This window comes from Besnoitia besnoiti (assembly GCF_002563875.1).
Source record: "Besnoitia besnoiti strain Bb-Ger1 chromosome Unknown contig00015, whole genome shotgun sequence".
Lineage (NCBI taxonomy): Eukaryota > Apicomplexa > Conoidasida > Eucoccidiorida > Sarcocystidae > Besnoitia > Besnoitia besnoiti.
This window is the reverse complement of record NW_021703917.1, coordinates 1144451-1172357: the sequence shown is the minus strand read 5'-3', so window position 1 is coordinate 1172357 and position 27907 is coordinate 1144451. Positions and strand designations below refer to the sequence as shown.

Genomic DNA, 27907 nt, shown 5'->3' with positions numbered 1-27907 from the left:
ATGCCTAACGATGTCGTCGCGGTTTTTCTCAAGCGCCAGCCTCTGAAATACAGTCCGTTTCCTCTTGTTTGAGTTGCTGCGTCTTCTCCCGACCGTTGAGCCTGGTCACTGCCGTCGACGCTTGTCTGTGCCAGGGCAATGGGTTTCTCCGTCGGAGATGTGGTGGCCGTTTACGGCCGGAAAGCCCATATTCGGTATGCGGGGCCGCTGCCGCCCAGCCCCTTGAGCAAGAAGCAGAAAGCTGCCCGAAGGGGTTTCGGGGTCGAGTTCGTCGGTCGAAAACTGGGAGAAAACGACGGCTCCGTCGATGGCAAGCGGTATTTCCGCTGCAAGCCCGGCGCGGGCCTCTTCGTGTCCGAAAATCGAGCTACGCCTTACGACGGTAAGTCCTCCGGATTTTTAGGTGTGCTCTGCGCTCACCCCCCGCCTTCCTCACGTCGTTCCCGGGCACCGCTTCGGTCTCTTCCATCACTTTCCCCGGCGTGGTGCTTCGTCCTGCAAAGTGGGATGCGGCTCGCACACGCGGGGGGCAGTGTGCTGCAGCGACACCTACTGACTGAGTCGCTGCAGCCTTGCGCTCGGCCTAAGTTGAGGCTTTCTCTGCACACGCTTCGGTCCCCGAGAATGCGTTTCCAACGTCTGCGCGAATGGAGGGCGGGGAAGGTGGGAGATTAGAGCTTCCGCTCTCAAATCTCGCTACGGGGTGCGCCGCGCGGGCATTCGGGTGAAGTTTCTTACCAGCCGTCAATCTTCGTCCGTCGTTGTTTCGGTGCATCCGTTTCGTTAGGCCTCTACGCCTGACAGAGCGTTTCACATTTTTATCTGACCGCGGGGTGGGGGTGTGGTTCCGCGTGTTTTCTGCTTCAGCTAAAACGTGCAGCGCGACTCAACTGCAAGCGGCATGGCGGAGTTACCGCGCGCGTCAGGCCTTTCAGGACGCCGCTGCGTTCAACTTCTGGAACGAACTGGATGCCTTTGAAGAGAAGGATGCCCTCGTCAACAACAGGTGTGTCCGTTCTCTTCTCTTTCGTTGGGAGGTGAACTTCTCCATGCTTTCCCGTTTGCATGAAGTGCCGCCTCTTCACGCCTGTGGCTAACAGCTTCACCAGACTGCTTTCGCAAGCCCCGGCTAGGCAGGAGGGAAGCTTCTGGTTATGTGTGAGAGGCGACCACTGGTATATATCCAGTCGGCGCGAGCAGACAACGTCGTCGGGGCTTTGAAAGAACGGGGCAACAGGCGGACTGCCTCTCTCAGGGCTTCGGCGCAGCTGCCTAGGCGTTGAGAGCTCTGTGTGCCTCCTCGTCGATCGGCTGGCGGATTCGTTCTTTAGTGTGACGCGCTGCTACGGGCGCCGCCCCGCTGCACCGCATTCTGGGGTTCTGCTCTCTCAAAAAATAACTCCTACTTCCTCACCCCCCCTCCCCCGAAGGAACGTTTGCTGCGCGGAGCGTTGCGATCTGTCCGCAGGCTTCGCTCAAAAAGAATCGTGCGTGCTTCAAAACGAGCGGAATCCGGGGTGCAGAGTGTGTGTTGGGAGGTTGTGTGCTCACCGCGACGGCTTCTGGCGCTTGCGTCTGTGCAGAGATGTAGGCACGCCGACCCTGAACACCATCAAGAAACAGATTCACGAGCAGAGTATGGTGGAGATGGAGGAGGCGGCGACAGAGCGCCCGCGCTCGTCTCTCCTCGCAGTTCCGGGGGCCGATGCCGGCAAAACTCCGGCAGGGCCTCGGGGACGGCGGCGAAGCTCAATGCGGGTAAGCGTCGTCGCGGGGCGACTCCAGCTTCTGACAGTCGTGCGATCCATTCTCTGCTTCCAACCAGATGTTTGTCGTGCCCGCCGCCAGACACCCGTCGATGTCCATCCGAATGCGTTTTCTCGGTTTGACTCGCGTGCGGAGCGAGGCCAGAGTGCGCGCCTCCGCGCTAAGCCTCCCTCAGCTTAACGCCAGTTTTTTTTCCCTGGGGGCGACCAGGGTCCACAGACACCCCCGCGTCCTGATTTGCAGGCAGTCTTCATTCCGCGTTGGTCTGGCCTCTGTGTTCGGCCGTCGCTTCCGTGGACTGATGCGTGCGGGGGGGGCGGGGGGGGCTGCGGCGAGCACCGTGAACGACTGGAGATGGAGCGCAGGCGTCTTCTTCGCTGCGCTGGGAGGCCACAGAGCGGCACTGCGCGGGGCGTTTGAGTCTGTTCGGAGACGCGGTTCGCGGCGAACTCGCCTGTGTGTGCGTCGGCGAGCGAAGCGGCGCGCGAGTCCCGCGGCCGACGGCTGGCGAGAGCTTTGGGTGAGCGTGGCGTCTGGGTGTGCGACTTGCAGCGCAGCCTGGGCCGGAGCAGCGTGGATGCCTCGTCGATCTCTGCAGAGAACATCCCCGACGACTACACGGGCCCCCGGGTCAAGTGGCCTCTCACACGCGAGTTCTGCCTTGACCTCATAGACCACTACAGGGACCATCCAGACGTAAGCGCGTCGCTCCCGCTCAGAACAAGGAGAACGAAGGCACGCAGCTGCATTTTCTCCGCGGAACAGACGCAGATCCAGACGCCGCCGCGCAGAAACAGCCAGCGCATCGCCAGGCAGAGAAGAAGCACCAGAGGGAGGTGAAGGGAGGCGCAGCGCTGCAGGCGGCAGCGCTGTGGGCGGGCTCAGATCGCCCTGCTTGTTTTTCACACGATAGTGTAAACGCTAGAGAACCTTTTAAGCAGAAAAACTCCTATTCCTATATATTCTAATTTTTTTTGATTTTCAAAATATTGATTCGTGTCTGCGTCTCTCGCAGTATCCGCTCCCGCGGAAGTACGCCCTGGAGCTGATCATGGCGATTGAAGAGCACTACAAGGAGACGATGAAGGGCGCTGTTGTCGAGGTGGAGATCCCGAAAAAAAGCGGGTCGCGGCTTGTGGTAAGCACATGTCGATCTCCGCAGGCGACGATCAGAGACACTCCGCTGGCAGTCTGGGACTTGAAATGCATGAAGTCTGTCGCGTGGACGCTACCTCGGAAAGGCGGCGAACGACGCCTGCTTGAGGGAGGCTGGAGGACGGGTTGAGCGAATCGCGAGGCGCGTGACTTTGTAGTGACTCTCGCCATCGTTCTGCTTCTCGATGCATGGCGGCAATGCGCGGAACGCTCACCGTTAGTGTGGAGTTTCGAGATTTTTCTATGGCGACGTGCCATGCGCGGTGCTAGTCCTGTTGAAAGAGGGCATCGATGAAAGGGGCTTTTCCGCGCTGGAGGGGTCAGGATCAGCAGGTCGTATCGCGCAGTGAAATCCGTATGTGGCGGAGATACTGGCGGAGATGAAGCTGTGCGCGCCGCGCTGTTCGCGGCTCAAGCGAGGCCTTCGCTTCTTGTGTGAGACATCGCGTCGCGCGGACGTTTGTTGCGCTCTCTCCCTCTTCCTCTCCCTCTGTCTGGCGCATGCGTGGTCGACGCATGTACGTAATGTGAATGACACGAAATTCATCCAAAACAAAACTACGAGGCTTTCATAAATGTCATGATTAACGTCCCCTCGTTGCAGTGGATCTTTCTGCGTGTCTGTTCAGCTCGTTGGAGACACGCACGGCCAGTTGAACGACGTCCTTTGGATCTTTTACAAATTCGGGCCGCCCTCGCCAACCAACGTGTAAGGAACGGCGCATGCGCGGGACCCGAGGAGCCTGCACAGAAATCGCGGCCTGCCGGCCAGCAGGTTCTGTGCGGCACTGGAAGCGCAGCCGCGGTCTCCTCGGCGCACTGAGGATGGGCGGTCCACAACGAGCATTCTCCGGATGCATAGATGCCTGGGGGGGCGAAAACTGAGTGTGTGCGCCGGCTAGGAATATAGAGGCTTATATGTGGCAGCGCCTACGGCTAGATGTATGCGTGACGGGCGTGTGTGGGTATCGTATAGCGTTTCTGCGTCTAGGCGCACACGTTGTCCGCTTGCTGCTCTGCCTGCCCATGCATGTGTGGGTTTGTGTGTGTGTGTGTGTGCAGCTATTTGTTTAACGGCGACATTGCAGATCGTGGTCGGTATGCAGTTGAGATTTTCATGATGTTGTTTGCATTCAAGTTGTACTGTCCATCGAGTGTCATCATCAACCGCGGCAACCACGAGAGCGCGGACATGAACGAGGTCTACGGCTTTGCACAGGAAGTGCGGCAAAAGTACGGGGGCTTCATGTACCAGAAATTCCAAGACGTTTTCCATTTGCTGCCGCTCTGCGTGGTCATGGAGAAGCGCGTGTTCGTCGTGCATGGCGGCCTCTGCCGCAAAGACAACATCACGCTCCAACACATCGACCGCCTCAACCGCCAGCGGCCCTGCCCTGCGTGTCCCCACTCCTTCGAAGACACACTCATGTTCGATCTTCTCTGGTCTGACCCGCAACACGAAAGCGGTCGCGGATGGAGCACGCGAGGCGCAGACTGCATCGCCTTCGGGCCAGACGTCACCGACGCCTTCCTCACGAAAAACAACCTTGAAGTCTGCATCCGATCCCACCAGGTACCGCCTCGACTCCGCCTCTCGCCTCACTACTACCATTCCGTACATATTGACACTTTTTTTTTTGCATATGTCTATATTTTTTTGTGGTTGCATATCTTTTGTATATATTTTCTTCTATTTATTTGCGCGTTTGCGTGTGTGAGTTTATTTAAGTGTGTGACTGTCTATTTTGTGGCTTTTCAACGGCTGCTGAGGGCTCTCTGCGCTGGAGTTCAGACTGAAGGCGAGTGCGCGGCGCGTTCCCAACATTCAGGCCCGAGCGTCTTTTACTTTCTGCAGGTGCCGACAAACCTGCGGGGCTTCGAGCCCGTCCACGACGGGCGCTGCGTGACGCTTTTCTCCGCGTCGAACTACTGCGGCACCACTGGCAACTACGGCGGCGTGGTAAGGGCGCGCTTGCCTTCGTCCCCCCTTACGCGTCTGTTTTAGTCTCCGGGGTGGAGACTCCATTCTATCGAGAGCTCACTGTCGCCGCAGAGCGCCCGGGCGTCAGGAGGCTGTCATCCTCGCTCGGAGGGGGTTTAGGAGAGGGAGAGAGGGACCGCCGGCCGGTAGCGCCTTGGCTAGTCGCAGAACGGCTCTTCTTGATGCGTGCGCGCCTGCTGTCGCCTCTAGATTCCTCCCTTTTTTGAGACTCCTGTGAGCGGTGGACGTGTCTGGCGTGTGAGGACGTGCGTGGGCGTTTCGCAGATTATTTTCGAGGCGAACCTTTCGTTCGAGATCCAGGAGTACATGGCTCCATCGCTGGCTGAGATTCAGATGCTCCACAGCGAGACGTGTGCAGCGACGCAAAAGGTCTTCCTGCAGACGCGCATCAAAGACCTCGAAATGCAGGCCAAGCGTCAGCACCGACGGACTGCGGCGGCGCGCATGAATGAGCAGATCATTGAAAAAATTTGCAAAATGATTTGCGAGAAGAAAACCGATCTGTGGTGGTGTTTCTTCAACATGGGCGCCGAAAGTGGACGCGTCAGGCCCGCGCAGTGGAGGTAGGTCGCTCGCGGCAGACAAAGGCAGAGCGCAAACCGAGGAATAGAAAACAATGAGACACGCTCTGCAGGAGCGAGGCTCTGCGGCGATCTTTTTGGCGAATAAGGAGAGCCAAGTGCCTCGCAGCGGTGGAGTTAAAGACGCCAAAAGAGCAGAGAGGATGGGGCTTCAAGCGCGCGTAGGGAACACCTTCTGCACGGGGGCACATAAGTAAAAAACGCTCCTAGGGAACTCAAGGTAGCCCTCGTCTGCTGCATCATGACCTCAGAAGATGCTGTAGGACCTGCGAAGGCAGTTTGAAGTTCACACCTGCTCTCAGTGTGGTGGTGCTTGAGATGCGTTTCCTCGACCCCCTCCGCCCTCCCCCGCCGCGATCTGCGCCTGCGGAGCTGCATAGAGGTGCTTTCAAGGGATTTTCAGAGTCCAGGGTTTGTCGTCTGCCGTTGTGCGTGTATTCCTGGCTGCGTCTTCAGAGAGGCCTGCTCCAACGTGCTGGGGCAGAATTTTCCGTGGGTTTACCTGATGAAGCGCTTACACGTCGTCGACGACGACGGGTTCGTGTACTACAACCAATTTCTCAACCGCTATCGCGTCGAGTTCCGCCCGCCCAAGTGCAAACATCTCAACTGGCGCCGCGAGTGCATCGCCCGAGTCAGTCAAATCGCGAGCCCACACACCTCGCAACTGGGAGCGTCGCGCGATGTACTACGTGCCACGGGCTTGTCAAATCTGCGCATCTATACAGATTCCTATTTGTACATATATATACGTTTAGGTTTTAGGGTGTATGTTGGTCCGGGGTCTTGTAGCAGCGCACCTGTGGCCGCGCGGGCGTATTCGCGTGCATAAGCTTGCAAATTTTCCATCGAGTGTATTTTCCGTGGAGTTCTGGAGGAGCGAGTAGTCGACTGCAGGCAGTTCGCATTTGTAGACTTCGATTTCTGCCGAAGCGCATAGCAAGCGCCAGGCACGGAGCCTTTACACAAAGAGAAGGCGTGTGCGTGCTCGTGGGCGTGTTGATGGGTGTGTTGAGGCCCTGTCAGCGTCGCGGCGCGAGGAGAAGCTGACTTCTGTGTGTGCGGCCTATCTTCTCTCAGGTCTTCGAGTCGATCATGAGCGCAGATTTGAGTTTGAAGGAAACTCTGATGCTCTTTGACCGCAACTGCGACGGCACCGTGTCGTTCCGCGAGTTCAATGAACTCATCACAGAGTTGGACGTTGGTAGGGCTTTTTCTCTTCTCGCTTTTCGAGTGCCTCTCCTTCTGGGAATATGTGTGCGTGGGTCTGAGGTCTGTGCGCCTTCGATATCTTCCTGCTGCTTGCGTCGTCACAAGAAAACGACCTGTACTCTGTTACATCCAGATGTGTATCTGCAAACGTGTAGACGTGGATTTATATCCACGCGTGCATTCTGTAGAGCCACGCCTGGTTTGTCGCTTGTCTCTGCGTAGGGTGTTCCTCATGCGGCCGCGCATCCCTGTGGCATGTAAGCTTTGTATCGTTGGATGCGTTTTTGGTGGATTCTTGCCTCGCGTGTGCTTGTGTGCTTCCAGGCTTGAGTGAGCCGCAGGTTCGAATCCTGATGCGTCTGATCACCGCCAGCCCTGCATTCAATGCGGCGGCAGGCAGCATCGACGTCGCTGAGTTCCTCGGCCGCTTCCGCGTGGTGTACTCGCACGTGATCAACGATGAGTGAGGATTCTCTTTTTAGTATTTATCTACTCAGACCCAGCGCAAACCGTGCGAGAGCTGCAGCACAGCACCGGCCCCCTCGTCTGTCTACTAGGTCCCGCGAGGGGACTCTCTCACTGCTTATATTCGACTGTACATGTATATATATGTATAACTTTATCTATGTAGTTTTTTCCTTGTGCACAGTGCATAAGGGACCCTTATCCTCAGCCCCGCGTGTGCGTCGTTCGAGGTTGTGCCGTGTTATAGCGTGCCTAGTTTGCACCTTTGAGCGACGTGTCGAGGTTCGCCGCGTCAGCTGACGTCTCCGGGAGATGATGTCTTCTCTCATGTATACATTCGAAGTCCATTTCCCGCGTTTTTTTTCTCTTCCCAGTTTTCTGTGACCGTGGCGTGCTACGGAGGCCCTGTGGGGCGCCTTTCTCGTTGAGACTGGCGCTCTGCGCGGATTTTCTCTCTGCAGCAAGCACAGCGTGCCGTGGCTTCAGCGCGCACTCCACTGCATCGGGAAGGCGATCTTGGCGGACAAGGCCGAGGCTGCGAACCGCCACTACGAGCAGCAGAGACAAGACGGTAACCTGGGCCCGGAGGTCAACGCCCGCCGGCGCTCCTCCGCCGTACGCGCGGTGGCGCTCTTCCAAAAGTTCAAAGACTACAATGAGGGCGGCGACGGTGAGCGAAACAAAGGCAACAACACCTACAGCGTCGTATATACATATATACCTATAAGCATATGTCTATATGAAGAGGCATATTTTACATCTTTGTAAGCGCATATATACATATATATAAGGCATATATACATATATATACAGGTATATTGGCATACGTGTATGCATATGTATAGGCATATGCATGTATGCTTATGTGTGTAAATGTATTTTAGATGCGTGCCTGTGAATCGGACGCCACGGAAATGTGAGGCTCGCACCGACGTACGCCAGTAGTCGTGTTTCGTGAGTGAGACAGCCGATTGGACCTGGTTTGCCGCCGTTTGTTTGGCAAAAAGCTCTTCGCGTGGCGCGTGTCTATTCGGCGCGGACGCTGAACAGAACGAGTGGCGCGGTTTTCGTAGCGCGAGGCATTGTGGCGATGCGCGGTGCTCGGTCTCGATTTCATCGCTGTCGCGTCGGTGTATGTGTGTGTGGCCGTCGTCTGCAGGATATCTGTCCTACGCGGATTTCGTCACCGGCATCAAGCGCTTGCCCATTGACGAGGAAGAGCTCGGGTTCAGCCTCACCGATGAGCATCTCTACAAGGTGCGCGCTTCAAAGCCTCCACATGGGATCTTGCGGATTGAGAAGACGCGCGTCCGCGCCTGTTTGTTACGGTCCTCAAGCAGAAACACGCAGCTCGCCTAGCTGGTCTACACTAGCGCTCCGTTGCAGCAGACAGTCACGCGTTCTCTTTTCCTGTGCCTCAGCTGTATACGTAACTGTGCATGCATGCATATATACGCACATACATACATACATGTATATATATGTGTGTATATGTGTATATTTATGTAAGAATTTGTGTGTTGGAATAGGTGTAGATTCGTCTGTATTAGGAGACATCTATTCCAGCACACACACACTGCACTTTTTGTTCGCAGGTGGCGGAGGCAGTAGATACGACGGGCTCGAAGCGCATCAACTACCTCGAATTCCTTCAGGCCTTCCACGTTGTTGACAGCAACTCGAACAACAGCGCCGCGGAGGAGGTGAGATACGTTTGTCCTTCTGCGTCTGTCAACCTCCCCACCTCGGCGTCGCGTGGCGCGTTCGTTCTCGTCCTCTCGCTTCCTTCTCACTGCGCACTCCGTAATATTTTATCTTTCTCTGCAGCTGTGGGGACAAATTTGCACAGCAATTTTCCAACACAAGAGCAGCATCCGCCGCGCGCTGCACCAGTTCGACCCCGACATGACTGGCAAAGTGGACTCTGAGGACTTCCGCTCTGCGCTCGTGACGGTCAACACCGTGCTGTCGCGAACCGAGTAAGGCAGGAGTGAGGGCGGGAAAAAAACGGCACTTAGCTCGCCCCGCTCCGAAGCGCGCTGCCCAGCCGCCACCACGTAGACCGCATCTTGCGGGCGCTACACGCTCATGCCTCCTTACATGAGCAGCTACACAGGAAGCGGCGCGTCGCCTTTTAAGAAACACTTCAAATCGTTTGCTTCTTGCGATCCGCATAAACGGGTTAGTATCTGTATCAAGATGGGTGTGTCTCGTCGTTGAGTCACGGAACTGCCAAGAGGCAACGCCGCGCAATCCGGCTGTCGCCAGGTGTTTGCCTCACTGGTGGAATGCGCGTTTTGCTTTTTTTCAGAGCGCCGCTGACGGAAGATCAAATCGACCAGCTCGTGAACACGATGGATCTCGACGACGAAGGCATGGTTGAGTACGAGGAGTTCCTGGACTCCTTCACTCCTGTTGACACTTTTTTTCTGCAGAGTGTAAATCGCGACGAGCCGAGCAAGAACGGCCCGCAGAACAACGGAAAAGCCGTCGACGGGTCGGAGGCGCACGAGGGCGCCAACGATTCGTCGTCGTGCTCAAGGCGCTTCACGCTGACTAGTCAGCTCTCGGAGAAGTAAAACGGATCGAGAAAGAGGCAGAGAGAGCGGTCGCAACAACGAGGCGGTACGAGGAAGAACGCGACGAGGAGCTGGCGGAGACGGTTCGGTCGCAGCTGGAGAAGGCAGAGGCACGAGCGTGTGCGAGGCGCCAAGGCTGTGCGGCATTGGCGCGGTTGTGGTCTCCGAAAGTGGAGCACAGCGAGGAGGAAGGGAGAGAGCGCCGAAGCCGCAAAAGGGTGGGGGGGAGGCCAGTTGTGAGCGCAGAAATGGGGGGAAGGAGGAGGAGAGGGGCGCGGGAAGGGTTTTTTCCATGCGTCCGGCGCAATTGTGTGTGGCGTCTGCCGCTGCGCCTTGCGACGGTGCAGTGAGCAGAGAAAGCGCGTGGCGCTCTCAACTACAACCCAGAGGGCGAGGAAGCGGTGACATGTGCGGCCGCATGGATGCGGTGAGCAGGCGAGCCGCCTAGCGCAGCTCGCCGGGAGGTCACGCGTGTCGCAAAATATTAGGGCATTTGGGGCGAGGAGAGACGGGAGACGCGGAGGAGGCGACAGTTTCTGTGGAGGAAAAAAACGCGAAAGCGAGGTAGAGAAGTACCCTAAACTGCGGGGGGCAAGAAATCGTCATCAAGGCGTAGCTCAGCCTACTACAGAAGACCAGAGACGGAGTGCAGCTCTTGTGGCGTCATTGTCGAAACATCGTTCAGGCGAGATGGCGAAAAGAGCCGAAGCGCAGCTTCGGAGTTGAGCAGGAACGTCCTGCTCAGTGGTGTCGGGCCGCTATCTTCGAACCCTGGGGGTGCTTGCAGGCGGGCAGAGAGACAGGGTGGGCGTTTCAACGTGAAAAAGTTGTGTTGGATTGTGTGGAGGGAGGGATATTTCAAAGTCTTGCTCCGACACCAGGAAGGTGAAAGGTATGTGTCCGTTTTTTAACGTTCTTTGGCGAGATGTCTCATCGATCGCGGTATGTATTTCTCGACTTGGCTGTTGGGGGTGGACTAGAAAAGAACGAATCGCCAGAGCTTTCTCCACGGTGAGCGTGTGCGCATTTTCGCATCTGCTCCGCTCTCTCTTCGGGTACGAAGTAGCTCTGCAGCACCCTGTTCGGCGTTTTTTCTCATCACTCAACGCGTCCCCACATTCGTGTCGTTCATCCACAAAAACAAAGTTTTCCATTCGTGCTGTACCCCGCGGTACCAACTGAAAAACTTGGCTGTCATCCAGGTTCTCTTCGTTAACCTTGTCGCACATCAAACCGCACCCAGGCTACCTGCCAAACACTGACGGTTTGCCTTTCACTATTCGCTTTGGCCCTTTCGGCCTGTTTGCTTTTCGCCTCTCTCTGGTTGGTTTCCTACACACGCTTACAAAAATAAAGACTTCTCAAGTCACAGGTAAGATTCGACGCCGAGACGCGGAATGCGGGTTCACTACAGCTTAGCCTGTCGTACTGCCACGACTATACGAGTTTGGTGTGTAGAAGCTCAGTGCTAATTCAATATCAAATCGCAGTTCTTATTCAGCAGCAAGGAATAACGACAGCGTTACTTTGCCGTCTCCTCTGCTCGTCACCGGCAGCAAAGCGGTGCTACACTCTGTCCCTTCAACAAGCTGTCGGCGCCAACTGAGGAAACGATCGGCATCGCGCGAGAACTTGGTACCTGCCGGAGGTGAACACTGACGAGTTTGCCAGATACAACAAGCTCATGCCCTACTGTGTCGAGCTATTGAGCGTGCATGGCGGCTGAACCAGCGTCCAGCCAGTGTGGACCTAGAGAGGCAGCTCCATCGTAGAAACCGATTTCGATGCCAGAGGCGCGGGCTCTCCTGATCCGCGTTCGCGGGGGGAAATGCGCCGAAGGTGAGAAGCGCCGCACACCCGGTGTAGATGCATTCTCTGCCGCAGATATGCACTGCGGCGAAGCACGCCTATTAGGCGATCGGATCTGCGAACGACGTTGCCACTCAAATGGCATGCCTCCCTTCAGCACAGAAGAAGCGACGTAAACACGCTGGTGCCTTCCTCAGAGTTCACGTGTCCGCGACAAAGAAGCTCATGTCTGCCTCCCCGCCGGACGTAAACGCAGAAGAGGCGTGGTGCGCTGCTTCCGCGTAGGGGAGCGCGGGAGATCTCTTCATGCATGGATCTCTCGAGGCGCACAGCTTTCACCGTCGGCCGGCCTCTGGGTGCTGAGACAAGAGAACTCGCCATCTTTCATCTCTTCATGTTCAACGGGGTAGTGTGCCTGCATGCAGAGCGCCAAACGCGAGAGGTGCTCTTGGCGCGTCTCCTACGATTCTTTTGGGGTTAGGTCAGAGGGAAAAACTAGAAGAAAAGTTGTCGGTTCGGTGCATCTACTATTCTCTCCGCTGCAAAGCACTAAACGCTGGACCAGGTCGAGGAATTTCCTGTTCAGTTGCAGTGCAACTTTTGTTTGTGGTGCTCTATTCAGGTTATATACACACGTCGCTCAATCAAACACACAGGGAGGCCCGACACGCCTGCTGACTGGAGTTGAAGGTTACCCCCTGCTGTCAGCATCTCAGCGGAGAGAGTGCAAGCAGCTAACTCGTCAGAGAGTGACGGAAGTAACAACGGGGTGGTAGCTCCTGTTCTCCTACTGCCTCCTGCAGAGAAATCAATCGCGCTATTAAGGAAACGCTCCAAGTCAGAATCATTCACCTCTAGCCCTTTGGTTGTCTTGGGACGCGCTTACCCCCATCATCTTCAATGGCGTGTCTCCGTTCTCTAGCCTTTTGTCCAGCTGGAGCGCGGGTACTTCCGCGTGCCGCGAAGAGGAGTTTCCCCCCTTGCCTTCGCAAACGCTGAAGCTGGCTTTCTTGATCAGATCTGCCACAAGCTGCTTCGCGGCCAAAGTTACAGAATTCTGCTCGATTTGCGTTGAACCTTCAACAGCTGGCTCTGCCTCGCAAACGTGGTTCAGTGAGTGGCTCGAGACAGCTGCGCGGCTATCCTCATGTGGTTCCTCCTCCGGCCTGTCGGAATTGGTTTTCTCCTCCTGAACGGAGCCATGTAGCTTAGTCTCTCCCACTCCACCGTCCGGCAGTTTGATTTCTGCACCCTCGTGGGCCACTTTTTCTGCGCTGCGAGCATAGTCGGGAGCGTTCGACGTGTCGCCAGCTGTTCGGTTGGTTTCATGCTCCGGCTTCGCTGCGACGTCCTTTGACCTCTTTTGCTTTCTACCCTCGCTTCCCTTCTCGCCTTTTTCTTCCGCAGCTGTGGGAGGCTCCGGTGACTGAGCAGATATCTGAAGCGTTTCTGGAGGCTTAGGCGAACCAGCTTGAAGCGGATGCTTGCGACTCAGGAAGGGCATGCAGCACGCGAGCCCACTGAAGCGTTTTTTGCAGCCGGCAGACTGGAGAGGATGAGACCGCTCGATAGACTGACGCTTTCCTCTATTCGGGCTTTCTACACCATTACTCAGGTTGCCCTGGGATTCCACTGTCTGTTTCGGCTCCGTAGAGTGCTCATTGCACTGGGCGTTTTCTTCTGCATGGTGTCTCGTCGCTGAAGGTGAAGGCGACATCCTGACTACATGAACCACAGAAACGCCGAGACTGCTACGTTAGTAGAGAAATCCGGGACAGACCAGGCGAATCGATAAGCACGAGAACTGGGTCCGTAGGCTCTTTTCTGTCGTAGTCTCTTGGTTGAGCAGCGCATGCATGTAGGCAAACCGAGAGCATAGCGTTCTAGAAAATGCTAACCATCACACACAAACCAACCACCCGAATGCATGGAAAGTGCTCCCTCTCCTGAGTTCACTTGACCTGCTCTCCTCTCAGGCGTCTAACGGCACAGCAGTCCACAGCCCGTATTATCATAGGTTTCCGCCGGTGCTCTACACACGCTTGTCCTTTCTTGTGTGGCCGCAAGGAACCTCAACACGAAGAAACTGCCTACCGGAAGTTTGCGACGTCGATTAAAGTGTCTGAGCCACTCGCTTTCAGAAGGCGTGCGAGGTCGAGTGCGAATGTCGATTAAAAAAATTAACACAGTGCTTGATTTACAGAAGTGCGAGTGCTTCTGCATGTGCCTTCTTGGCCCACAGTGGTCGTCTAACCGTGCACCGTCGGCCTTGAGCCAAATTACCGCGGCGTGGAGCATCCCCTTGTCGGTCCAGAACACTAGTTGGTTGTCCGCAGATTCTTCGGTGAAAGAAGAGGCGTTTTCGCTCTCTAAAAATTTAGGACCTCAGCACTGCCGGGGGACTACATCGACCACCCCCATCGCCACTGAATGTATGTATTGTGAATCAGAGTTTTTCGCAGTACAATTGTCGACAGAGGACAACGAAGAAGGTGCCGTGGTTCTTTCTCAGCATACTGTGTTACCTGTTCACGGGGGCGGGAAGCATGGATATGTCGCGCACGAAATGAAGGCCGAAAAGAGCAAAGACAAGGCCTGTCTTGCGAGGAAATTGTGTTTTTTTTTTATCTTCGCTTCGAATATACAATGGTGTAGGTTGTTTTGCAACTCAACTACTCTTTGAAGAGTCCAGTAGAGGGCAGGGGAAAACTTGGTTACCATCGGTGTTCATCCACAGCGGGCAACGCCGCGCACGGGCTCCATTGCTCTGCGGATGGAAATCTACTCTTGTCTCGTCGAAAACAGTCCAGCGCTTTTTCTTGATACTCCTGTGTGGAACTGCTCCACGAGAGCTTCTGAGTGTAAGCTTGTTCTCTGACTTGTGGAACAGCACGTAGTCAAGACCTATCGTGGCGCTTGTTTAAGACACGTCTACGAAATTTAGACTGCAGTCAACTTCAAGGTTTCGTCTGCGTTTTTCGGAAACCCCGTCTCCCGTTGGGGGCCGCGTCATTAGAGACATCCGAGGATCGCCTCACCCTCGCTGTCTGGACAAGTATTTTTCGGCGGCATCGCGGAGACTTCTCCGTCCTTGCGCAACCTCGCATATCCTTCCTCTATAAACTCTCTGATCCGCCGCGCTTGCGCGCGGTTGCCACTAGAGGAGAAGGGCCCGAAGTCGCGCTTGAGAACGCATTCATGGCACGCATGATGGCGTCTGTTGTCGAGCCAGATCTCTCTGCCACAGACAGGGAGCTTGAAGAGCCCCGTCAGTCTCTGTTGGATGTGCTGCAGAAGTCCCTGAGGGGCAAGGTAAGCAAACATTCTTCGGCTCTTGTTAGCGGGGAGGAAAGGGGAATGATGGGCAAGCGCGAGCCTGCCGAAGCCGGGCAGCGAGGCCAGCGCTTCCTTCTGCCGTTTCTCGTGAAAGGCAGGAGTCTGCCTTGCCATGCGTAACTCTCAGGGTTTCGTGTCTCCTCGACGCCGGTGTGCTCCTGCCCGGCCTGACTCCCTTTTATTCTGTAAGGCCGCACGCAAGTCGAAGAGTTCCGTCTGCAGCTCTATGCAGCCTGTCGTCTCTGCGTCGGGCTGGTGCTGCAGTCGCTTCTCTCGCGCCTTCTTCTCCTCGTCACTCTTCCTCTCGAACAGTCGAGCCATCAAGATGTCCAAAGTGAGCATTCGTGCTGCAAGTTCAAAAGAGGCGTTTTCGCCTAGAGGTGTGCGGGGAGAGTGCTCGACGTAAAGCCTCGGGCTTCCTGGGCTTGAATGCTCTGCTTCACTTCGCGAGTCACGCGGCGGCGACGGCAGCGTTTTCTAGAAGCATGGATTGTTCACTGGGACATCGGATGCGAACTTGCATATCTCCCCTGGAGTATCCACGACAGTACATCATACCGGTCGGGCGCGTTTTCGTTTGCGCAGAACAGCGGCATCGAAGGCGGCTGGGCGACTTCCGGCTCACGCAGCAGGTCTGCTTGCTGCTGCTCCGTTCCCCCCCCCCCCCCCTGATTAGAGTATCCCGCTGAAACTGCGAGTGACGGCTCCGCAATGACAGCTTTTTCCGCATCACTGCTGGGTCGCGAGGCACCTGAGTGCTGCGAGGGAAGGTGGTACGTGTGCCGGCGTGCAGGCGCGCTTCACTCTACGCAGCCCACGGAGGACGGAGACGAACACTTGACAGGCCTCACGATTTTCGAGGAGGAATTTGCGATCCTATTGCTCGAGGCACGTTGAGATGAATTTCCATCAGACACTGCAGCGTCTTGTGAGCAATTCTCCATGGCGAGAATCACACCCACACACGTGGCTCACGGAACGGGATAAGCGCTTCTTCACTCTAAGTTGCTGCCGCGCGCGACTTCAGCAACTCGCTCGCGAGTCTGCTTTTTTCCGGCGGTTAGCAAACGTGGCGCTTCACGAAGTTGTGAAGAGCATGGCTGTAGGCAGACATGCATGTTTACCCTCCGCGTGTGCGTTCTTCGCATCCACGGGTATGAATGGAGTTTAACCACAGACGCGCGATCTCAGAGGTATCTTCTGAACAGAAATCCCTGGTATCTCGCATGTTCGCCGGCGCAGCGGGCAGGCGCAGACGGACGTGATGCGCGTTAGCAGCCCACGAGTTTCAAATGGATACAACAGAACTCACGTGAAACCAAGCGTCATTTCGTTGACGAATCTGGTGTGCTGCAATGTCTGCTTCTGCGAAGGGGGCAACAAGTTCCTTATTCGAAGCTATTGAGCGCCTTTCGTGCCTCCGCGACTCTGATACGAAGGTTAGATCTTGAGTGAGCCTTGCTCCAGCCGTGGGAGTGCAGAGCAACCAGTTCTCGCTTGCAATTCAATATTATTAAATGCGTCATTATTATCCAGTGCTACTACCCAAACGTATGTTGGAGGGCACTCGCATTTGCTTCGCATGCTATAACTAGAATGGCGCTTTACCTTGTGCACTTCACTCAGCAGACTGAACCTCTGTCTAGCGTTTCATGTTTTCCTGTTTCTTGACAATCGGGTCGAGAGCCGTGCCATGTTCAACTCTCGCGCGGCTCACCAGCAGCGAGCAAAGAATTGGGTTGTGTTTTCGACGTGGTGTGCCTTTTGTTTCTGCCATGAGGCAACAGGACCTTCCCCGCTTGCGTATTTTATACTTTACCGAACTCGTGAGTCACATCGTTGTCCTCAGACAGAAAGCTCTTCAATCCAAACATTCGAGGCGTATACTTACACTCTTTGTGCGAGGACTGCGTACATCTGATCCAGGGATACAAGCAATTCTTCGAGAACGCTAAAGCCCCAATCCTTAGACACGAGTCAACTCCGTGAGGGCACGTGGTCTTCCGGGAGAGCGAGCATTGCGTGCTGGTTTGCCTCCAATCCTACGAAGACTTAAACTCTATTCTTCTGTTCTTTTGCCATCAGTCAGAGATTTAGATCTATTACACCGGGTGTCTTCAAGTATTGTGAAACGTGGAATAGCGTTTGTCTCTTGAGTGCTTCATATCCGCCCTGGTTGTCACGGACTCGTGCGCGCAGCATGGCTATAGGCTTCTGCCGTACCTATTCACGACCCAGGTTTCAGCTGTCTCGGACTCGCACGCAGAAGAAAATTGTACGGACGACGCCGATATCACGGACGAAGTTATTCTCGAGCACGTAAGGCCGTCCTCGAGAAGCCTTTTTGACTCGTCGAGTCGACTCCCCAAAGGCCAAAGGATACTGCATTACGCTGTGCTCTCACGTGTGCATCCTTCGTGCAGGTGTTCAAAATCTATCGCGGACTGGTTCTTTTGTCTCTTCGCGTCTCGTCTGACAACTTCAAGATGCCGGTAAAAGATGCAGAGCTGTTTCACGGCGAGACCACATGCCCGTTTGACCTCTAAGCTATTTCAGGACGTCAGAGGAGAGTTTCCGGTTTGCCCCGTTTTGTAGGTTGCGTTCTTATTGTATTTCACATCTTGCTTCATAGTCAAATGATTCTTGAAACCCTGCAGGTATCGATTCAGCGATCAAAGTAGCCTTCTATCCTCAGATATGCTACTGCGCAAGAATCACATTGGCATACTAGACTCGCAAGCCCTCGCCGGTTCCCTGCCGTGCGAGCCTTGTTTTTTAAGACCCAGCAAACTCGTGTGGCGCCGCAGAATCATATCGTCAACGGAGTTGATGGCATACCACCGAAGTGACAGGCGCCTCGTAGCAGCATACAGCGGATAACACATACTACGCTGTTCATATCAGCCACATCCTTCGCGCTGCGTGATGCTCAGGAGGGGTTGGACGCATATTTTCAGGGAGAGGAACGCCGAAAGCTGCTGCCGCCGCTCGCCTCTCTGCGACTGCTGGACAGCTCAGCTGCTTCGAAAAGCCTCACTTGGACAGATGCAGGTATATCGTCTTACCTCCGAGTGACACCGCTGGCAGAGAAGCGAGAGCGTTCTGCGTCGTGTAGGAAAGTGCTGCAGAGAACTTGGGTTACCAGAAATGAGATGCGTCACCCCGTCTCCAATATTTCCCCCACTACGACTTTCGTCAACACGCGACGAACGGGGGGAGCTTGTTCTGCGCTGGCATCCGGTTTGTCTACAGAGTTTCAAAACTTCTTCACTGGACAGTTCGATCTCCGACTGGACTCTGAGCCTCTGCTATGAAGACTCCTGCTACCTGCTTCCACATCATCCACCCCACACACGCTGACTAAATGCTAAACTCTACTGGATCATGGGGTTGGTATCCCAACAGGGCGCTAACACTCGCGTCTGAGCTTTGCGGCATTCTGCCTTCTGAAAAAGGAAGTCATTAAATGCCCAGAGTCACCTAGAGCTGCCTGAAGTGGCTTCCGCATTCACTGGCTTTTGCCTCTAGCGACGTGAAAGCCGGTCCGGCGTGCGGATGGTGCTACCCCCTGCGCTACCCAACTCCGAACCTATACTGCCCTGTGACAGAGAAGAGGAAAACAAAAGGGGCTGGTTTCCTTTATGACGTACTTCCGCAGCGCACTGGGAACTCACGGTCGACGCTGGGCCTTGGAGATTCTGCACCTTGCTGCCCATGGACGTGCTCCACAATGAAAACAAAGCATAATGCACCCACAAATACCTCCGCAAACACACCTGAATCACTCTTGCTTTATTTATTGAAAACACTGCTGATTCGCCGTTTTTTTGGAGCCAGGAGCGAAAGCGGCAACGCGAATGTCCCCACCGGACAAACGGAGAACGCACAGATCCTGTCTGAAGGGGCGCCGCGGAGTACGCGCATGAGTTTTTGCGGGCACGCTTAGATATTTGTGCAGGCGACATGAACATTCGCGCGGTCATGCAGCCCCTCTATGATGTTTATCTGCGACTTTTCCTTGACAGCGAACTTTGGGTTGCGAGGAATGGAAAAGAAGAGACCAGTTACTGTAGAATGTTGCTTGCCCCTTGCGATGGAGGGGAGGTGAACGTGCAGGAGGAGGAACTAGCCACCTTAGACAAACCAACTCGCCAAGATGTGCCGCTGGCTGTCTTGAACAGAGCGACACGACCGAGTTTGACTTCGCCTCCCTCCCTCGTCCGCGACAGAGCGCGTGGTGGGAGCCAAAACACGGGGTGGTGATATGCGCGCAAGGGGTGGAAATACGCTTCACTAGAATCATTCTTCTAGTTTTTCGACCACCGAGAGCAATTATTCCCATAGGGCGCTCTTTTTTTCACCTTTTACTCCATTGACGTTCGTTTTCTAAACCGTTTTCAAAATGGTGGCAAAGAAGTCTGCGAAGGCGGCCAAGTCCAAGGACTCTGGCAAGAAGGGAAAGGGGAAGAAGAAGAGAGCGGAGTCCTACAGCACCTACATCTTCAAGGTGCTCAAGCAGGTGCACCCGGAGACCGGTATCAGCAAGAAGTCCATGATGATCATGACTTCTTTCATTTCCGATACGTTCGACAAGATCGCAACGGAAGCGGGCAAGCTGTGCAAGTACAACAAGAAGGACACTCTGTCGTCCCGGGAAATCCAGACGGCAGTCCGTCTTGTCCTCCCTGGTGAACTTGCCAAGCACGCCGTCTCTGAGGGCACCAAGGCTGTCACCAAGTACACCGGCAAATAAGTGAAAATTGCGTTAAACGCTTTTGCTTCTCGGGTTTGAGCGAGTCGGCAGTTTAAAGACAAGGCTCACTTTTCACGGCTTTTCATACATCGTCATGTATTACCAATTTTAGGCTTCACTAGAAGCCACCTTTTCTCGAGATGTCTCCAAAGAAGAATTGCAGGTTTTTAACGATGGCTGCGTATATGGCAGCAGTCTGCGGAGTTGCGGTCGGCCAGCGGGGGGCATTCTTTCGTCGTTTTTCCAATCCACTACACTGTTGGTAGCTACATGAGCGCAGTACCGCCAGAAGAGGGAAGGGATGCCGCATTGCTGAAGGGTACGTGGCTCTTACCAATGGGAGCAGCGGCGCAACATCAAGAGTAGAACACGTTGAGGACAGTAGAGCTCAGCATTTGCCCCTGCTGGGTTTTCACGTAGTTGCGTCCTTCCTGCTGAAACCTCTAACGAAGTTGCTCGGTGGCATCAGCTCGCTGGTTCACTTCGAAACAGAGTCAACCTTTCTAGTAACTGGCTAGAGTTCTGCACACTTATGGAGGGAAAGTGACACAGAGAATGGTGCCAGGGGTCAGGAGTGCGCTCGCGAGTGCTGGCTAGGAAGTCGGCATGGCGATCGGGAATCCCGTTTTTCCCGGCTTGAGAGAAATGATCCGTGACTGATCTCCACTAAGTATGAATGGACGAGGCCTACCAAGTCGCCCGTTAGTAGGCTGGACCTGTACTGCATGCTAACTAGTACAGGTGACTGCACAAGGTGATCCCATTTTCGTTCGGAGACTAACGCAGCCGATTCTTTTCATCTATACGAACCTGCAGGGAGCCGCGTCCGATTCTTTCGGGGGAACCACGTTGGTAGAACAAATCGATGTCTCTCGACCCATAGGTCCTGAAAAAGCAGAGAGCTGGCCACCCCTGGAGACACCGAGGTGCAGTCCTCTGGAAACTGTTGACTCGAGCCGGCGGTGCTACGTTACTGAACGGCTCGAAACTGGACCGCCGCCTCCTCGGCAACGGTTCCGCTCATGATGCTTTCCTAGTAACTGACTCCCGAAGCTTCCAAATAAGTCATACACAGGCATATGCCTTAACACAGACTCCAGACACAAGCCTGGGAGATTTGGTCGCCGCGCGCGCTCAGCCTCCACAGCGAGTAACAGTACTGCCGCCTCACCTTACAGTACATGACTTCGGCAACCGGGAGTCGCCGTGTGAAACTTCGACTGCTTTATACTCGCGGTATTCACTATCAATATTCGTGTCTCTGTCATTTTTCTTAAGCAAGACGAAGATTCAGAAATCTTCCAGTTTTTCGTGTGCAGAACCGTTTAAACAACGTGCGTGACTTAAAGGGTTCCTCGCCCTGTCGTTTGTAGAAGCACTGCCGCCTCCCGAACGATGGCACTTCCCGCGCATCAAGTTCATTGATAAAAACGGTTCACCACTTTCTCACGTCTTCGCCAGCTGTGAACCGTGATCGAGAGAGGAACTGGGACCGTTTGTGGAAACATGCTCGTCTACTACAATGTCGCACAAAACATCGAAGCGACCTACAGCCGCTCACCAGCAGCAGCGAGGTTTGAGGAGACAGACAAAATCCTCAGGAGGCATTTGCCTTATTTCGTAACCTTGTATGCTTTGATCTGCTGGAGCAACTGTTTCGCGTGCTCGTTTTCAGTAAAGTGCTTGCGGATGGGGTCGAGCCTGCGGTTCAGTTCGCGCGCAAGGCTCTCCTTGAGATCTCCGGGATGGAGATCGCCACTAATGTACGCATTTCTGAATTCCTCCACCGACTTGTACACAATATCGCCTCCGTTGGCTTCCGACCGCTTCACTGTGAACTCTCCGAAAGCAGCGAACACAAGCTTCTCGACGTAGGCCGCGCACGGGTTGCCCTCAATGACACCTGGCGGGCAGAATGCTTTCTTGATTTTCCTGTTAACTTCCTGAGAACCCCCACAAAGTGACGACGCACACAAAATCCAACTTCCCCTAGACCTACGGCATCCGCATCCCTTTACCTACGTCCAACGCGTGCTCCTGTGAAGATCCGCGTTGATTCGCTGACACGGCTGCCTCATCCAGCGCTGCAAACCAGAAATAAGTACCCCTCCCTCTGTTTTCTCTTCCACTTAGCAGCTTCTTACCACCTCCGTATCTTCCATGAAGATCGCCGAGTCTGGGTTGGACTTGCTCATTTTCTCCTGACCCTCCAGAAGCCCCGGCAACATCTGGTGCGACAGAATGATCGGCTTCAGCTTCCTCTTGATTTCATCGCAGTATTCGCGGGCCAACATGTTGACCTTTCGCTGATCCATGCCCAGCTGGCAAATGTCCGCTCCCAGGTAGAAGATGTCGGCGCACTGCAGACAGGGGAGACAAGACAGTTGACTTCGGCTTACATAACGAGAGATTTGGCGACTCAAAAGAGGCAAACGCGACGCGATCTACCCCGCTTCTCGCGCGAGCTACGATCCACGAAGCCCGGACAACAATGCGGCTCGCGACTTGTGCGAGGTCGTGCTCATACAGTATCCCACCCCCTACTTAGAAACCGGCAATTCCTGCCACACCCCACACCCTACACTTATGCAGCTGTGCGCTTGCAAAGGCTGAACGACAACTGAGGCACCAATAACAACATCAACCCCGACAGGACGGCGTCACTGATTTCCGCGGTAGAGACACACAGGCTGCGGCGAGCCGAAAAACGGACCTGCATGCAAGGATACAGGATCTGCGCGGCGGGCTGGTCGTCTCCCTCCTGACGACCCATGATCTGAGAGCAGCGCTTGATTCTGCATCACACACGCAGCACCCGTATCGCTCTTCTTTGCCGAGGCAGTATCGCCAGAACTGAACATCCAGTCTCCAGTTTGCGAAGGCGCCACACACCACTAGTTGCTTGCAGCATGCCTTTCGACTGCCCTGTAATGCCGGCGCTGCATCCTACACCCTGCGGCCTTTGCCTCTGCACAGCCGTCATCTCACCTGGTGATGGTGAAAGACCGCGCGATTTGCATGACCTGCATCCAGTACTGATCAGAGTTCCGGTTGATCTCTTCACTGGCCCACAGGAAGCGCACATTCTGCATGTCCATGCCTGCGGCCTTCCAGACCTCGATGAAGTATTCTCCGACTTTCTGGATCTGCAAACACAGCCCCGAGACAACGCGCGCCGAGGAATTTCTCCACGCCTCGAACTTGAGCGCACGTACGAACGCACACTCTCAGCAAACACCCCTGTGGGGACGCCACTGCACCTACGAAGCGTTCAGCTGTTTTCCACCCCCATCTGGGGGAATATGAAGTCCACGCCTTTCTCCCCAAAAGTGCCACTTCGCCTAAGGCCCTACCCCCTTGACAGTTGCCCGCCCGCCAAGTTGGCGGCGGCACTGAAGCGCCTCGCGCAGACGACGGTTTGCTGTATCTTGTAAACGTTTGATAAGTCCAGCGTGGATGGTCCCTCTCGTCTCGCTACACGTCTCTCGCCCTCGACAGCGAACTTCCGTGTTTAACGCGCGTTGCCATGCTCAAAAACAAGCAAGCGAGATTCAGGTTCTTTCTTCTAGCTCAACTGTGGAGGCCACTAAGGCTCTCCACTACCGCCGAAATTACCAAAATATTCGCGTGCCTCAGAGTCTGGCTTGAGTGGTTTCCTCTCGCCCTCCACGCGTTTGCCTTCAAACTCGCCAGCCGTGAAGCGATTTGTTCGCCATCTGTTTCCCCGACTTCTGCGCTGTCGCCCACGGACTCGCGCACGCGGCCCGTTCTGCGCGATTTCCAGCGACAACGGCGAAGTTCGTCACTCACTTTCTTGAGGTCACCGCCCATCTTGTTGTTGAGCATCGCGAACCAGTCCGCCACCCAGAAGACAAAGACGCAGCCCGCCCTGGTCAGTTTGTTGACGTTCGTGACCTTCAGCAGACCCTGCGCAACGTGCATGCGGCCGCTGGGCTCGAAGCCGTCGTAGCAGAGTGGGAACGGCTTCTTCTCCAAGAGCGCGCGGAGCTCCTGAAAAAATCGACGCTCAGAGAGCAGATGCAGAGACCGCGAAGAGACCGGCCCCACCTGGCCACGCCCGGATCCTCGTTCACTCGCAAACTCAGCGGAACCAACAGAAAACACCGTAATAAACGTTTGGCTGCGAGGGGTGAGCTTCCGCTTAGAGACCTCAGGCTGCCGATCCGTTTCACGACAACCTCAAAAACTGTGCGCCATGCATTAAAGGACTGATATATAGGTTGACGGGACACACGTCCAGGCGCTTCGCAGCTGCGTGAGAGGCGGCTCCAGGCACTGCACCTCGGTGACGCTCGGTTACCTCCGGCTGGATGCACTCCTGCGCAATGGAGAGGCAGAGCTCGTATTTCTCTTCAAGGGAGAGCGACGAAGGTTTCGGCGTCGACCATTTCTCGCCTCTCACGATCGACTCGTACAGAGGGGTGAACCCCCCGAGGCCTTTTTGCCGTCGTCTCTTGCTCCCTTCTGCCTCCCTGAAGCTGATGCGGGCGCGCCCTGTCACACACAAGGCAGACAAGGCGATGCAGGCATACTCCACGAAAAACGAAACCGAGACACACTTGGAACCGCCCAGAGATGGACACACACTGCGTCACACAAGCACACACACGCATGCAGTCGGGTTTATACTGACACAGAGCGGCGACAGTCAAATCACGCTTACGCGCATGCTTTGAGGGCTACTTAACTATACATATCTACCTGAATATAACCGTCTATTGAGGGAGGGCACCCGCGTGAGGCTGCGGGAAGCGACACTGACAGTGCGTGAGAAACAGTGCCACCCGTAACGGAAACAGACTCGGGTATGACTCAGGTGCAAGGACATTTTACACCATCTGTGCGCGTTATGTCTGTTCATGACCTCCATGGCGCTCACAGAAACGCCTCACCGTGGACGTTTTTGAGGGCACTCTGGGGATCGAAACGACTCGGAACCGCACGCAACGAAATCACCTTCCCTGCAGGACGCGGCCTCGCAGGAAGGCCGTTCATACAGGCCACTGACCTCGGAAGCGGGCGCGCCGGCGTTGCTGGTGGGCGCTGGCGAAGTCGAGAGGTTCGCGATTTGCGCAGAGAGCAGCGTCTCGTCCCAGACGGGGAGGCCTCCAGTGAACGGCGATGCCATTTTTATCTGGGTTTGTTCAAGCCTGATGACCGATTTTCGTTGAGTTCTCCGTCCTTCCACAGACGAAGCGCCAACAGGAAACGCTGAGCACGAGAAACACGACGAGAAAAACCCTCCACGGGGAAGCGAGGCAGAAAGACGAGCGGCTGAAGAGGCAGGGGCGGACAGCGTGCGCAGGCCCGACAAGCTCGAGAGTTGCGGAATGGAGTGTCTGTGGCGAGCCCAGGACAGTTGACCCGCGCCGGAAAAGTTGGTCTTCAAGGCGCAGACAAAAAGCTGGCGAAGAGAAAGTGACAGGAAAGGAGGCCGATAGCCGACAGGAGGTCTGGGGGACATTCCAGCCGATGTAACTACAGCGATGCTGCAACACGCGGAAGAAAATCAAGAAAAAACGACAACGCGACGGCGCGTACTCTCAGTTTACTGTCAGACTGTGCCAGGGGTGAGAGTGAAGAGCGAAGAATCCGCACCATTCAAAGAGATTCAGATAGATATGCGGAAACAGGAAAGTCAGAGCAACAGAGCCATTACCCTGCACGACACCTTCACGCGCATCGAAATGTCTCCCAGTTTGCCGCTTCGCCCCGCAGCAGATTCGTCGCGAGATTTCAGAGTCGTTGCAAGCGATACCAAACATCTCATCGCCGGCATCCAGATCCAGACCGAGCAGAAAGCATTGATTCTTTACGGATGAAGGAACATACGCAAAAGTGTCACCTCTGAACAGCCTTGAGGTTTTGCTGGTTGGTGCCTCTTGTCTCGTGCCGAGAAACCCTACAAACGTCCCGCGATTCGGTGCATGCGCCGCAAATCGCGGCTTCCTTGCGCGCCTGTTTCTCACCGAAACACGAATTCACATGCCTCGTTTCGTGCTTATTTTGACCGAAGGAAGCAGAGAAAACCGGCGTTTCAGGATCCTCACGCAGAGCGAAAGGAGGCGGCTGAACCCGCACCATTGCGGCGCGAGCCTCGGCATGCACTCGGCGCAGATCTGACGGCGCGCCCTCCACGTGCTAGATCGAAAGAATCGGTTGCCGCAGGGCCCTCAACCTCCTCGGCCGTCTCGAATCGTGGAGTTAAGGCAGCAGATCGACCAGGTCGTTCGTGAGCCCTTCGCTCACCGGGTGCCTTGCCGCACTGAAAACCTACAGGCCTCTTTTCGGCCGCGACAGCGCCCTCGTAACCCTTGAACATCTTACACAGCAGCGCCTCTTTTCTTTCCTCTCCCTCTGAGGCTGCTTTTCAGCGCCGCTCTTCGGGTACAGGCACTCCCTGCGTTCTAGCAACGTCTCCTCTGCCTCGTCGACTACGAGAAGGATTTCGCAGCGTTGCCACGGGCGTCTCGCGGAGCCTTCCGTCCTGTCCCCCCACTCTAAGGTTTTACGGTTGCTTTCTCGTCGCCTCAGTGGAACTTCTGTTCCTTCACGGCGGCTGCCTGGGACGCCGCTCGAGTTCTGTGTGAAGAAGACGCCATGCTGTCGCTCAGTCCAGCTCTTCCACTCGCCGGGCGGCGCGCCCTCAGGTCGAGGGCCGCGGCCGCCCCGCTGCTGCCTTCTGTAGCCTTCCGAAGTCGACTTGTGGCGTCCTCGTCTGCGGTGTCCTCCATTCTTGAACGCTCAGTCCCTGCTCCCCCCTCGTCTTCATCTTCTGCGCCTTCTGTTTCGAAAGACTGTGTGCCTGCGGCCGAGCGCGAGGGCACTCTAGACCTGCGCGCGACTCCCGCCGAAGCCCGTGAGAGTCCAGTCAGTTCACGGCTTCCGTGCCCTTCGCTGCGGCGGCCCTATCGGGACTTCTTGAGGGCCTGCGCAAAGACCTTCGGCGAGGACTTCGAGGCCAGGTTCTACGTGACACGGCAAATGACTCAGCTGCTCAGAGAGAATCCGTTCAACCTGCCAACAGATCGGCTGATTCGCGAACTCAAAGACGCGTCCGACTTCGTGAGGTATGCCGGAAGTCACCAAAGAGGCAACGCGGCTCTTTTCAAGGGGCATTCCCTGTCTACCGGCAAGGGCAACTATTCTATCTATCTAAATCTATCTATCTCTATATGTCTATCTCCCTATATGTCTGTCCATCTATTTATCTCTATCTGTATATATCTATGTACATCCATCTATGTCTCTGTCTATCTATCAACCAATCCATCTATCTACCTGCGTTCGTGGTTCCTGTATCCATCAGAGCGGAGTGTGGCAGCATACGTACCATCCACGGGCGCCGGCACTCGCGCATCCGTTTCAACCTTCGGCGGCCCTGCTACGTCAGCGCCTTGCCGGGGGACTCTACTTTCCTGCCCAGGGAGCGTTTTTTTTTGCGTCTGTGGGTATGTGTGGTCGTGTAGCTGTGATTTTGTCTGGCTGCCCGTGCCGGTAACTATATTATGTATGTATATGTCTATCTGTTATATCTATATCTATCTACTTCTACCTCTATCTACTTATATTTCTATGTACCTACCTAATCTTCGACTGGGTCTTGCTTGCCACCAGCTGGAACTGTGAGTCTCCGTTCACGAAAATCGCTGTCTTTCCTTGCTCTATGCGCTTGGCAGATTTCACATTATTCAGGCCCAGCTGAATCCGCAGACGGGAGCGTACCGCGCGACGCCGACAGACGACCACATTCGCAAGGGCGACGTCATCGAGTTGAATGGCTACGACGCAGAGCGCATGCAACGCCTGCCGTGGCTCTCGAAGAAGCCGGGAGACGCGCTCCCTTCTGAGGCTCCGCGACCTTCGCCGACGTCGAAACAGCAGACAACCGAAGCAAAATTTTGAACGGGACGCTGGCCGCGTTTTAGGTCTCTCTCTGGCCTTGCAGCCCTCCTTCCCTCTCCCAAGTAGACAAGCGCCTGCATACAGGCACATACGTGCACATATACATCTGTATGCGTATGTATATATACATGTATGTGAAGCGCAACTGGAGGCCTTTACTGCCTGGAAGTAACACAGATAAGCACAGGGGCAGCGACGTATCTGTGGCTACTGTTGTAGCACCATGGGGTGGCTCCCTACGACCGCGATGTTTCCCTGTTTCAGCGCAAAGTTGTGCGGCGAGCACACTGGAGCAGGAGACGGCGACGGCAACCGACAAAAG

General features: G+C 55.3%; 6 protein-coding genes across 6 annotated transcripts; 4 read left to right on the top strand and 2 right to left on the bottom strand.

Moving 5' to 3' along the window:
- Positions 1-138: 138 nt before the first annotated feature.
- On the top strand, positions 139-9761 carry BESB_028690 (serine/threonine protein phosphatase; the record flags this gene model as incomplete). Its single annotated transcript, XM_029361543.1, has 17 exons — positions 139-382; positions 868-1006; positions 1584-1758; positions 2320-2463; positions 2783-2905; positions 3552-3631; positions 3985-4495; positions 4778-4882; positions 5189-5487; positions 5962-6139; positions 6586-6709; positions 7042-7180; positions 7644-7852; positions 8342-8439; positions 8778-8885; positions 9010-9161; positions 9494-9761. 17 exons carry the CDS (start codon positions 139-141, stop codon positions 9759-9761), a joined length of 3096 nt encoding a protein of 1031 aa, XP_029215443.1.
- A 2653-nt stretch (positions 9762-12414) lies between these two features.
- BESB_028680 (uncharacterized protein) lies at positions 12415-14894 on the bottom strand (the record flags this gene model as incomplete). Its single annotated transcript, XM_029361542.1, has 3 exons — positions 12415-13288; positions 13825-13939; positions 14609-14894. 3 exons carry the CDS (start codon positions 14892-14894, stop codon positions 12415-12417), a joined length of 1275 nt encoding a protein of 424 aa, XP_029215442.1.
- Positions 14895-16261: 1367 nt separating this feature from the next.
- Positions 16262-18220, top strand: BESB_028670 (uncharacterized protein; the record flags this gene model as incomplete). The annotated part of the gene is made up of 6 exons (XM_029361541.1): positions 16262-16345; positions 16694-16732; positions 17106-17225; positions 17330-17398; positions 17840-17957; positions 18159-18220. The coding sequence occupies 6 exons, from the start codon at positions 16262-16264 to the stop codon at positions 18218-18220; spliced, it is 492 nt and encodes a 163-aa protein (XP_029215441.1).
- A 1088-nt stretch (positions 18221-19308) lies between these two features.
- On the top strand, positions 19309-19659 carry BESB_028660 (histone H2Bb; the record flags this gene model as incomplete). The annotated part of the gene is made up of 1 exon (XM_029361540.1): positions 19309-19659. The coding sequence occupies one exon, from the start codon at positions 19309-19311 to the stop codon at positions 19657-19659; it is 351 nt and encodes a 116-aa protein (XP_029215440.1).
- A 1613-nt stretch (positions 19660-21272) lies between these two features.
- Positions 21273-24808, bottom strand: BESB_028650 (tRNA synthetases class I family protein; the record flags this gene model as incomplete). Its single annotated transcript, XM_029361539.1, has 8 exons — positions 21273-21602; positions 21804-22019; positions 22373-22454; positions 22648-22805; positions 23470-23670; positions 23981-24174; positions 24573-24594; positions 24689-24808. 8 exons carry the CDS (start codon positions 24806-24808, stop codon positions 21273-21275), a joined length of 1323 nt encoding a protein of 440 aa, XP_029215439.1.
- Positions 24809-26280: 1472 nt separating this feature from the next.
- On the top strand, positions 26281-27585 carry BESB_028640 (uncharacterized protein; the record flags this gene model as incomplete). Its single annotated transcript, XM_029361538.1, has 2 exons — positions 26281-26750; positions 27360-27585. 2 exons carry the CDS (start codon positions 26281-26283, stop codon positions 27583-27585), a joined length of 696 nt encoding a protein of 231 aa, XP_029215438.1.
- Between the last annotated feature and the right edge of the window lie 322 nt (positions 27586-27907).